This window comes from Sarcophilus harrisii, chromosome 5 (assembly GCF_902635505.1).
Source record: "Sarcophilus harrisii chromosome 5, mSarHar1.11, whole genome shotgun sequence".
In the NCBI taxonomy this organism is placed as follows: Eukaryota; Metazoa; Chordata; class Mammalia; order Dasyuromorphia; family Dasyuridae; genus Sarcophilus; species Sarcophilus harrisii.
Window position 1 is genome coordinate 18,778,249 of NC_045430.1, and position 12,919 is coordinate 18,791,167.

At 40.1% G+C, this 12,919-nt stretch overlaps 1 protein-coding gene across 1 annotated transcript in view; it reads right to left on the reverse strand.

The window, feature by feature from the left end:
- Positions 1-12,919, reverse strand: part of BTBD11 (BTB domain containing 11) — a 322,211-nt gene that overhangs the window by 100,567 nt on the left and 208,725 nt on the right. Inside the window, 1 exon segment of the mRNA XM_031938943.1 lies at positions 3,001-3,150. Within this exon segment, the coding sequence (XP_031794803.1) occupies positions 3,001-3,150 (150 nt within the window).

Here is a 12,919-nt window from a genome sequence, read left to right on the forward strand (position 1 = left end):
CTCTGTCTCTGTTTGTCTCTCTGCTCTCTATTTCTGTCTCTGTTTCCATCTCTATCTCTCCCTCCCTTCTTTCCCTCTTCCTCTCTGCTTCCCTCCCTCCCTTCATCCCTCCCTCTCCCTCTGTTCTACCCTCCTTCTCTCTCTCCCTCCCCCTTTCTCTCCTTCACTTCCTCTTTCCCTTTCTCCTTCCCTCACTGTCTCTGTCTCTCTCTGTCTCTTTGACTCTCTGTTTCTGTCTGTGTCTCCCTCTCCCCCTTTCTCTTTTTCTGTTTCTCTCTCTCTCTCCCCCCATCTCTCTCTGTCTCTCTGATTCTCTGTCTCTGTGTCTGTGTCTGTCTGTCTCTCCCTCTCCCCCTCTCTCTTTGTCTCTGTCTGTCTCTTATTCATATAATATAAGGGAGGGAGTCAGCCCAGGGATGGCAACTCTGAAATATCCAGGGAATCAGAGGAAGGAAGAGGGTCCTAGGTAAAGAATTGTGGCTCTGCAGTTAGGAGCTCAGGGGTTCAGATGCCAAGTTGGTCTCCTATGACCCGGATGCCTTTGGAGAAGGCACTGAATATCGGTTTCCTCTCCCATTAAATGAGAGATCCGGAGCAGAAAGGCTTGGAAGACCCTTCCGGCCATAAGCACTAATCCTGTGAGCCCAAGGATTTCATGACACGGGGAGATCCCCTAGATAGGGCTCTCAGAAAGAGGTGGACAAGAATTACAGAGAATGAAAACGCACAGAAGGGTTCTAATAGGTCCCCCTGGAAGGCATTTCCACATCGGTGAAGCTGCAGATCCATCAATGTTTCACAGTACAGTAACAATGGTCCTGGAGGATGGTATCACCATATGCTTGGAGCGCTCTTGGACTTCTTCCTTGCCCTTGACACACCGCCTAGGCAAGCAGTTTGTGTACTCGCTGGATTAGAGGTCTAAGATCTCTTCTGATCAGGTCAGCAATAAGCACTTATCAGGCATCAACAATGTGCCAGGAACTGTGCTCATTGCTGGGGATATAAAGAAAGGGAAAAGATGGTCTCCCACCAAGGAGCTCACAGACTAATGAGATTCTAACTTTAGGACTATGTGAATATCTGATTTGGGGGATACTGAGATCCTTTATAAGATTCTATAATATAACATAATATAATAAGAAATAAATAAATATATATGAAGTATATGATTGTGTATGTGTGTACACACCAAGAACTGAGGTCTACTCATTTTATATATATATATATATATATACACACACATAGATATATGTGTGTGTGTATACACACACACACACACACACACACACACACGAGGATTATCTATGTATCTCTTTACATATGGGTGTCTAACTACTTCCAATCTATACCTACTCATTTACCTATCTGTTAATCTGTATCTATCCGTCTATATGTTTACCTGTTTATCCATCCATCCATCCATTAATCTATCCATCCATCTACATAGCTAGCCCACTGAGAAAGAAGTTCAAGGACCCTTGTAACCTAAGGTACAGAGATAATCTTGTACTAGGAGTAAATTCCCGTAAGCTTACTCTATCCTTGGGATCAATGTTCCAATTTCATTAGGAATTAATGCACCATTTAATTACCAACCAAGCAATGGGATCTTAAGTAAAAACAATTTGAGTTTCTTTATCTTGGCCAGTCAGAAAAGTAGGTAGCATGTTGAGGAGCCCTGAAGGGATAATGAAAGAATATCCTTGGGAATCATGGGTGATCAGTATATTGATTGGATTTCTTGAGTTTTTGAAAGTTGCTCCTTTTTAGGGTGTTGTTATCCTAAGTTGTTCTCCTCACTTCCTTCTGCATCAGTTCATACACATCCTTCCAGGTTTTCTCCGAAACTACTCCTTTCTCCATTTCTTGTGGCACAATAATATTTTATCAAAATTTCACGTATACTAATTTGTTCAGCGATTTCCCAGTGAATGGGAACTCCCTTAGTTTCCAGTTCTTTGCCACTACAAAAATAACTTCTCCAAATGCTTTTGTACACAGGAAGAAAACATGTGCTTTTTTATTACATAGACTTGGTCACCTCATCCCTTTTCTCAAAATTTTTATTCTTTTCTGCCTTCTGAGAAAGTTGAGGTTCTTCAGCTTAGCATTTAAGGCACTCTACAATGTGGGTGCTATTCCATTTTTCCAGCCACATCTCCTATTATTTTCTTTCAAGACCTTTTCTGTCTCTTCCACATGCTTCTCCTTTGCTCAGGATATTCTTTCCTATGCCAAGAATGATCCCCTTCTGTTTTATTGACCTCTTATACATCCATTAATTTGTTGTCCATTTGTTTCAGTTATGTCCAACTCTTTGTGACCTCATCTGGCAAAAATACTCAAGTGATTTACCATTTTCTTTTCCAGCTCATTTTCCAGATGAGGAAACTGAGGTAAGTGGATTGCCTGGAGTCACACATTTAATAAGTGTCTAAGGGCAGATTTGAACTCAGAGAGACGAGTCTTCCTGATTCCAAGCCTAGTGTTCTAATGCAGTGCCACCTAGCTGCCCATCACATCTTTTTAAGCCCAACCTTTTCATGAAGGAAACTTGTGAGGCTCCAGTGAGAGGGAATATTGAACTGGACCTGGGATAAGGAAGATCTGGGCTAATTTTCTGCCTTGAACCCTTACTTACTGTGTATCCTTGGGAAAATAATTTAATTTCTCTGAGATCCAACTGATTTCTCATCTGTAAAATAAGGGGATTGGATTTTTGACTTCTGATGTCCTTTCTAGCCTCAGTCTATAACCTTATGACATAATGTTTATAAATTGCTTTGAAAATTTGAAGAGACTATATGAGAATCTGTTATTATTATCTCCCACAGTTCTTTGTTTATAAGAGGCCCACAAATAGAAGCTGATTAATTCATTGCTTTAAATACCCCCTCCTGGCCCTACACTCTGAATACGGGCATTCTGAGGGGCTGCAACAAGACAAAAAAGAGATTTGGCTAGTTTGGAAGGAAACTGAGTCCCTCCTTTACTTACTCAGTTCTGCAATGCTGCCTACTCGGGTGGCCAGCAAGGATTGTTCGATGGTCCTTAGCTCTGACTGGCTGAACATGGGCAGTTCTCCGGGCTTGTTTGGTCTCTGGGGGTCTCGGTGAAGGGTCAGGCTGTCTGGCAGGCAGAGGACGCCTGGAATCATGAGAACAGGAAGGGGGGGAAAGAGAAAGAACAAAACAAGAGAGAAAGGTTATTTTTCCAAATTCAAAAAATGAATTATTTAACTATTTTAAAAATTGATGTTTTAGTGATGCTTTTGGTTCATATATATCATGATTTCTGTCACCTCCCTCCCTCTTTGAAAAGAAAGAAAGGACAAAAGGAAGGAAAGGAGGAAGGAAGGAAGGGAAGAAGAAGAAAGGAAGGAAAAAAGAGAGGAAGGAAGGAAGGGAAGAAGGAAGGAAGGAAGGAAGGAAGGAAGGAAGGAAGGAAGGAAGGAAGAAAGAAAGAAAGAAAGAAAGAAAGAAAGAAAGAAAGAAAGAAAGAAAGAAAGAAAGAAAGAAAGAAAGAAAGAAAGAAAGAAAGAAAGAAAGAAAGAAGGAAGGAAGGAAGGAAGGAAGGAAGGAAGGAAGGAAGGAAAGGAGGAAAGGAAGGAGGGACAGAGGGAGAAAGGAAAGGAAGGAAAGAGGGAGGGAAGGAAGGAAGGAGGGAAGGAGGGAAAGAAGGAAAGGAGGAAGGGAAGAAGGAAAGAGGGAAGGAGGGAAGGAAAGGAAGAAGGAAAAAAGACAGTTAAGGAAAATACATGGACACAGCAATCAGGTCTGACAGTGCATGTGACATCCTGCCCTTGTAGTCTCTTGCCTCTCCAAGGCAAAGAAATGCAACATCAAAGAAGAACAATTAATTATCAAACGCCCGCCATTACGGTTGTATATCAAGTACCTTTGGAAAACCACTAGAGAGAGTAGCTCTATAAGTGAAATCAAAGATTCAGTGACGACACAAAAAATAAAAAGTCAATCAACAAGCATTTATTACATACCTACTATGTGCCAGCTACTGTGCTTAGCACTGGGAATTTGAAAAAAGGTACAAGACACAGCCTAATGGGGAAGGAAAAATGTACAAAAGGGAGAGAGATGGTGGCAATTAACAAAGGAAAGTCCCTAGTATTTAGGAAGACCAAAGATTTCCTATAGGTTCTGGGTAGCTGCCACTTGAACGAAGCCAGAAGACTGAGATGAAGAGGGAGACCATTCCATGCGTGAAATATAGCCTGAGAAAATGTCTGGAGGATCCTTTTATCTCCTAATACTCCTCAACTGAAATTCTCCTGCAGTTACCTCAGTTTCCTTCCTGCCTCCATAACTCAATTTCTCCCTCTATATGGTGTTTTTCCTAACTCCTGTTCCATAAAACTTAGCCCTTTATTCTAGACAATTTCACAGCATCCTCTAACAGTATTGTGCCTGATGTGTTGTCCCCCCAAATCCTCTCAACTAGAGATTTAGAACATCAATGAACACCATCGATTATGTATATATTATATAATATATAATAAAAAATATACAAACATATAAACATATTCATATGTATACGTATGAGTGTATATTTGCATGAGCACATGTAAATGCACTGAACTCATCCAAGTTGCTTTTATAAGTCCCTTCTGGGGATAAACATTTTCTGACCTGTGCTCCAAGTCAAGAAGACCTGGATTCAAGTTTCGCCTCTGATGTGTACTATATATGTGACCCTGGATCTGTCACTTTATCTCTCTGCATCCTAGCAATTAAGATTAGTGTTCTTCACTGAGAGAGTGGATTTCTGTAGCAGAAACTCCCTCTTTTAATAAAATCACAGATTGGCTCCCCAGATAGGTCTCTTGAAGCAGTTTGTATTATTTGAATTCAAAGTACTTGAGGTATAATTATATGTAAAATATGGTAATTGGTTTCAGCCCAATGGAAATATATAATGAAGATTCAAATTATGTAAATACTTCCCAGGATTCATTATTCTCACTAATTGATACCTAGCTATATGTTAATTGCATGTGTGTATTGTATATACATATATGTACATGTGTATGTATATATACATGTGTATATACATATACATACACATACAACATATAGATAAATGTATCCATAATTACATATATAAATACATATTCAATAAACACATACATTTTTGTTGTTCCATTGTGTCTGCCTCTTTATAGTCCCATTTTGGGATTTTCTTGGCAAAGATACAAAAGCGATTTGTCGTTTCCTTCTTCCAGCTCATTTTACAGATGAGGAAACTGAGGCTGGCAATTAAATGACTTGCCTGGGCTATCGAGTATCTGAGACCAGATTTTTACTCAGGTCTTCCTGACTTCCCCACTCTGGGCCACCTAACTGCTACACATAAATTGTTTCCTCAAATTGATCATTTCTTGATTTCAATAACCTTGCCCACCAGCTACTCCTCATCTCCATTGTTTCAAAACACTCACAGATGATCCCACTGAGATCCCTTCCTGGTCATCTCTCCTTCTTTTCCCAATGGATGGCCAATGCCATCTAAAATCACCCCCTGGAAAAGACCTTGCTATTCCCCCATACATCTGGGTGGACCACCGGGGACATTGTCTTGTTTAACTGGCGGTAAAGGTGCTCTAATCCTAACTCAGTCATTCAACATAAGATTCTCTTTCTGGAGCTAAACGGGTCCTCGTATTATCTCATGGCAACATCAGAGAAGAACAATTAATTATCAAACGCCTTTCACTAGAGTTGTATATCAAGTGCCTTTGTAAAACCACTAGAGAGAGTGTGAGATCAAAGATTCAGTGACAACCCAAAGAAGAAAAAGTCAATCACCAAGCATTTATTAAATACCTACTATGTGCCAGCTACTGTGCTAAGCACTGGGAATTTGAAGAAGGGTACAAGACACAGACTAATGGGAAAGACAACATGTACAAAAGGGAGATAGATGGGATAAGTTGGTGGCAATTAACAAAGGAAAGTCCCTAGTATTTAGGAAGACCGAAGATTTCCTATAGGTTCTGGGCTTTAGCTGCCACTTAAAGGAAGCCAGGAGACCGAGACGAGGAGGGAGACCATTCCATGCATGAAATATAGCCTGAGAAATGTCTGGAGTCCAGAGATAGAGCATCTTTTTTTTTAAAGATGGAACAATTCTACACATGTTTAACTTATAATGGATGGCTTGTTGTCTTGGGGAGGGAGAAACATTTGGAACATAATGTGTTGCAAAGGTAAAAGTTGAAAATTATTTTTGTATGTATTTGGGGAATAAAGTGGCAAATTCTTTTGGGGAGAATGAGACAAAAGAATTGGGGGCAAATCTGGTTCCTGTAATAACTTACACATACCCATCAACACTCTGTGCTTGAAAAAACATGTTCTAGACTGCAATCCATTTGATTGAACCCCATAAACAGGAAAGGCGAATGTTATTATATCTCCTTTACAGATGAGGAAACTGAGGCTCAGAAAAGTTGAATCCTTTTGCCGTACATGGCTTAGGGTCAGAATTTGAAGTCCTGTCTGCTGATCCATGATTGTTTTTACTATATTGAGCTGTCTCTTGGAGAGTTGACAATCTGTTAACCTTGAGTGTGGCTGCTCATGTCAATTGAGGGATGAACTTGTACATAGTCATTGTAGTAACTCAGTAGCTACATGACCCTGAAAAAGGCACTTAAACCACTGCTATCTCAATTTTCAATAACTCTGTAATCTCTAAAGGTCCCTTCCAACTCTGAATCCACGATTCCATGATTCTACTTCCCAGTGAGATAACTTGATTGGTTGGGCAATGTGTCTGGATTCAGTGTTCAACATGGCATCAGGAATACAAGGATTCCCATCTTGTCCCTGACCCTGACCAAATTATGGACCATGATACCTCAGTAGAAAGGGCACATTAGTTCTGGAGGCAGAGAACTTCAGTTCCAATTTTCTGACCTTTTCTACCCGTCCAACCTTGGGCAACTGACAACCCATCTGGGTCTCAGTTTCCTTTTTTTGCAAAAGGAAAAGGTTGGACTCCCTGTCTCTTGAGTGTGTGTGCATTGCATTCAAAATCTAGGATCAATGAAGTTTCTCTCTGAACCTCAGTTTCCTTAGCTATGAAATGGGAATAATAATAATAGCAACTTCTTCCCAGGGTTGTTAGAAGGATCAATGAGATAATCTATGTAAATTATTATTTAAATGGGTGCCATTATATTAAAATAATAATAGCATCTTCTTCCCAAGACTGCTATAAGGATTAATGAGATAATCCATTTTGAAGCATTATATAAATGGGTGCCATTATGTTGCAGACATAGTTGTAGTAATAGTAGTAATAATAATAATAATAGCAATTTCTTCCCAAGGCTGCTATGAAGATCAATGAGATAATCTATGTAAAGCATTATATAAATGGGTGCCATAAGCTGTAGACATAATTGTAGTAATAATAATAATAATAATAGCAACTTCTTCCCAAGGCTGCTATGAGAATTAATGAGATAAACTATGTAAAACATTATATAAATGGGTGCCATTATGTTTTGGACATAGTTGTAATAATAATAATAATAATAATATAGCACTTATAATGTACCAGGCATTACGCTAAGTGCTTAATCAAATGCAATATCTCATTTGATTCTCACAACAACCCTGGGATGGAAGTGCTATTAAATAGCCCCATTTTACAGATGAGGAAACTGAAGCAAACTGAAATGCAGACTAAGTCATTCAATCAGTCACACAACAAAAAGTTCTCTTTCTGGGACTAATTAGGTCTCATACTAGTAATAGGAAACAAACAATTATCAAACGCCAACAATTAGGGCTCTATTTCAAGTGCCTTTGTAAAACCTACCTGTTTGTTTGTGTTGGATACTTTACTCTTTCCTCCCTTCCTGCCTCCCTCCCTCCAGCTACTAAATATGTGAGGTAGCATTTGACTTCCTGACTTCAGGCCCACTGCTCTATCCATTGTACCACTTATAATTAAAATAGTTCTGAATTAGGAGCTGGAAGATTAAGGTTCAAGTTTCCGTGTTGCTGCTATGTAGCTAAGGGCCTGGCACACAGTAGTTGCATAATAAATGCTTGTTGACTAAGTACTTATGAGCTTACTAGGAAGTGAATGACCTAATTTCTGGGCCTCTATGTATTAATCTATACAATCAGTGAGTAGACGCTTAAATTTCCTTCTGTCTCCAGATTCTGAGTTATAAATGATCAGATTTTGGACAAAGTTGGTTCAATCAAATCTCTCGATCTGGTTTATGCCGTATAGATCTCGTTGCAGATTATTCTACCGATGTCATAATGTAGACATTTTTATCTCCATTTTATCTCCATTTTTTATTTCCAAATATAGATATTTTTATATTTTGTCTCTGTACATCTCCATAAGCCATCTTCCATGCATAATTTATCCCCCTTCCTCATTTCCACGTCACAAAATCCATATCTTTCTTCAAATCTCAGTCGATCAATAAACATTTATTAAGCCCCTACTATGTGCTAGACACCACGCCCAGCACTGGGGATACAAAATTTAAAAGGAGCAAAAAGCCAGTCCCTGTCCTCAAAGGGATCACAATCTAATCAAAAGCTCATTGGAGATTCCCTTTCTTGTGTCAACTCTGATGCTTCCGGTTATGGGGGCTTTCTCCCTCCTTACAGCCTCTTGTGTTTATAATAGGATCATAAGCCTATAGAATTTTAGGACCGAAAGGTGACCTTATAAATCAATCAGTCCAACCCCCCCACCCACCCATTTCACTGATGAGAAAACTGAGGCTCACAGACTTGCCCACGGTCGCTCAAGTGACAGAACTGGGTATTCAAACCCACCGCTCTCGACCCCGTTGCTCCTTCCATGATAAGATGTTGCCTCCTGAAATGGATTTGCAATCTGGATGCATCTTCTCTGCAGCAGTCTCTGGTTGGGGTTATTGTTAAGAATTTATAGCCTCAGTTTATGAAAGTCATTTTTTATGGATTTGGGTGTTTGTACTGAGCTAGAAATTCTCCTGAAATTCCATGTGCTTATTAAATTCACAGTCCAAGGTCCTTATTAAATATCTTTTTTTTTTGTATCTCTGTTTAATTCATGTACAGCCTCGAGAAGTTACTTAACTTTGCTGAGCCTCCTCCTTTGTCAAGTTAAAAAGATCGAATTTGATGACCTCTCTGAGGTGTTTTCCAGTTCTACAGCTGGGATCCTAAGTCATTTAACTTCCCTCAGCCTCAGTTTCTCCATCTGCAAAATGAACATGATCTATAAGAATCCTTTCAGGTCTAAATCTCTGATACTATGAGATACCACGAGTCAGTTCACACTTAAAAGTACTCACTATGTGCAAGGAATTTTCAGACAAAAAAAGGAAGCAGTCCTTACCCTCACTGAGCTTACCTTTTATGGGAGAGGGGCAGGAAGGAAAATAAAATATTACATAAGCACAACACCTGGCACACAGTAGATGCATAATAAGTGCTTACTGTCAGTCAGTCAACATTAATAAAGCTCCTACTCTGTGTCAAATATTATGCTAAGTACTTCATGATTGATGGATTGATTAAATAAATGTAAAACATATATAAAAAGAATTTCAACCAATAATAACAGCATCCCAAGATGTAGGCAGTGTCCCATGGACTGTGCTATGAAAGAGGTTGGGGATTCAAAGAGGAGCGAGTTATCCCAGAAGACGGAGATGGGAGACATGACATGATGGGCAGGGAAAAAATTCACAGGACAGTGTGACACCAGAATCAAGAGAAATAAAAGAAAATACTGAAATAGGGCTTGAAATGCCAGGAGGAAGATTTTGCATTTTATCCTAGGGAGCCACAGCAAGTTTTTCTGAAAGTAGGAAAGTGACTTGGTCCAATCCATGTTTTATCAATGACACTCGGTCATCAGTGTAGATGGACTGGAGAAGGGAAACATCTGGGGCAGGGAGACTAATTAATTAGAAGCTCTACTGTGGTATTCCAGGAGAGATGGATGGGGTTTTATAAAGAACTAGATGTGCTTGAAAGATAGAAGGTAGAATTAACAAGATCTGGCCACTGATCTCATGTAGCAAAGGGAAGAAATGAGCAATTATTAAACACCTACTGCATACCAAGCATCACGCTAAGCACTTTATAAGCATTATCTCAATTGATCCTTATGACAAGGCTGGGAGTTGGGTGCTATCATTATCCCCATTTTTACAGTTGAGAAAACTGAGGCAGACAGGCTGCAACTTGCCCAGGGTCATAAAGTCAGGAAGTATCTGAGGTCAGATTCTTAGTGTTCTCTCCACTGACCCATCTTACTATCACCTGTGATTATTGAGAAAGAAGGGAAGACTCCAGGTTTGACTCCAAGATTGGCGACCTGGGTGAATGAAGGATGTTGGCAGGACCCCTCGACACTCATCCCAGGGCCTCTCGTATAGTAGCTGCTTAATAATTGGTTGTTAAGAAGAATTGACCTAGAAATTGCAAAAAAACAAGCTCCAGAAACTTAGTGTAAAAAAATATGATTATCTGAGAAAGCCTTGAATGACAGATCGCTTGGGCGTGGGAGACCTGTAATTGATCTATTATTCAAGGACCATGTCCTAGCTTTTTTTGGAGACTATATTTGGTTGTGTAAGGAGACATTTCTTGTGACATCTTTATAGGCAAATCAACGGGGTCAATAAGATGTCATATGCATCATCATATTTTAATGTCAGCGGTGGTCTGATGCTTCTGGAATATTAATCATCGCACATTTTGAGAGCTGAGAGAGTCACTAGGCTGGTGAAGAAACGGAGAAATCATAAGCTTAGGGTGATAGGGATCATCTAAGAGTTTTCACTGCCCATCCAGGGGGACTTAAATTACTTCCTTTCAGAATGCCTCCATTTGCTTACCCATAAAATGGGTTTCTGACTCTCCAAAAGGTCACTCACTGGCCCTTCTTGCTGGTCTGATTCCTGATGTCAGAAAGCACGTGCTGCTAGGCTGTTGGGTTTTTCTTTTTAAATTTGTGAATTGTAACTGATCTGGGACTAGGTTTCTAAAATCAATCTAGTTCCTGTTTAACTTCGGGCCATATTGTGTTCAGTGCGGCTGCCGAACTGGTATTGATTAATAAAGGGGCCACTTGAGTCAGACAATTTCTGGGCTGGAAGGCACTTCAGTGACCATCCGGGCCGGCCTTTGCCGGAACAAGAATTTTCTTTATAACCTCCCTGACATATAAATGGCCACTTAGCTTTTGCTTTAAAAATATCTATTGAGGAAGAACTCACTCTACTTCTTCCCAAGGCAGCTCAGTCTACTTTTGAACAGCTGTCATTATAAAGCCATTTTCCTTATTTACCTTCAACCAAAATGTGCCTCTCTGTTACCCGTAGCCAGCTCTGCTGGTTCTGCCCTCTGGGGCCAAAGAGAACAAGGCTAACCCCTCTTGTATATAACAGTGACTGTTCTTCAGCTTTCTGCCAAATCTTCTTCTCTATTCCAAGCCATAAGAACCAAGACTCAAAGCTGGCAGGGACCTCAGAAGCCATCTAGTCCCACCCACTCTGTCTGCCTCAGTTTATCATATGGAAAAATGGAGATAATATCATCTATCTTCCAGGATTAAGAAATTCTTGTTTCTTCCTCCTTTCCTCCTTTCCTTCCTTCCTCCCTCCCTCCCTTCCTTCCTTCCTTCCTTCCTTCCTTCCTTCCTTCCTTCCTTCCTTCCTTCCTTCCTTCCTTCCTTCCTTCCTTCCCTTCCCTTCCTTCCTTCCCTTCCTTCTTTCCTTCCTTCCTTCCTTCCCTTCCTTTCTTCACTTCCTTCCTTCCTTCCTTCCTTCACTTCCTTCCTTCCTTCCTTCCTTCCTTCCTCCCTTCTTTCCTTCCTTCCTTCCTTCCTTCCTCCCTCCCTCCCTTCCTTCCTTCCTTCCTCCCTCCCTTCCTCTCTTCTTCCCTTCTTTACTCCCTCTTTCCTTCACTCCCTTTCTTCCTTCTTTCCTCTCTCCCTCCCTATCTTTCTGGTTTTCTTCCTTCTTTCCTCATTTTATCTGACTGCCCCTCTCAGCTTGGTGCCTATATATCCATATTATCCTAACAACAAGTTCAATATTTGTTAGTGATGTAGTAGTTGTCTCTAAATCAGCTATCTGGGGACTCATCACCAGACACTCATTACAACCAAAACAAGAATTAGTTTAAACAAAAATAAACAAAAATCAAGAAAATAAAAACAAATTATAGCACATAACAGAAACAACTTAATCCTAAATTTAACCAAGTTATTAAAAATGACAAATGGATACTAGAAATGACACCGATTCTGACTACAATTTCATCCAAAAGTTTAACCATTATAAATTGATTGTCACATCATGGAATTCTCCATTGGCACCCTACAGAACTTTGAGTATACTTCCAGAAACTGAATCTCAAAGAGTTCTCACCACTCAGAACCTCTGTTTCTCTTTTCCTCACCTGACTCATGTTTGAGAATATGTATCCCTTAGCTACTGGCTCCCCCAGGCACGTGTCCACCCATGTCCCACCTGCTGCTATCTCTTGGACCAAGAAGCTGCCATCTCTGGGTCCCTTTACAGTTTCAACATGTGATTTTCATGTGTTCATTTCAAGACAGCAATTAATGGCTTCTCCTCTGCCCCAGGATTCCAGTCTCATACTAGTTCTGCTAAAAAGAAAAAGGGTCAAAAGTGGTCATAGGATCTAGGGCTAGAAAGGACTTCAGAGACTAGAATTTAGTCACAGGATCTAAAATGAAGTTCAGATGTCACTGATTTAGTTTAATCCTTTTATCCTATTTTTAAGGAAACTGAGGGCCAGGGAATTTAAGTGATTTGTCCACCATCTTATAAGTAGTAACTGTAAGAAATAGGCCTTGATTCTGGCATTAAGAACTCCCAACTCTAATGTCAATTGTA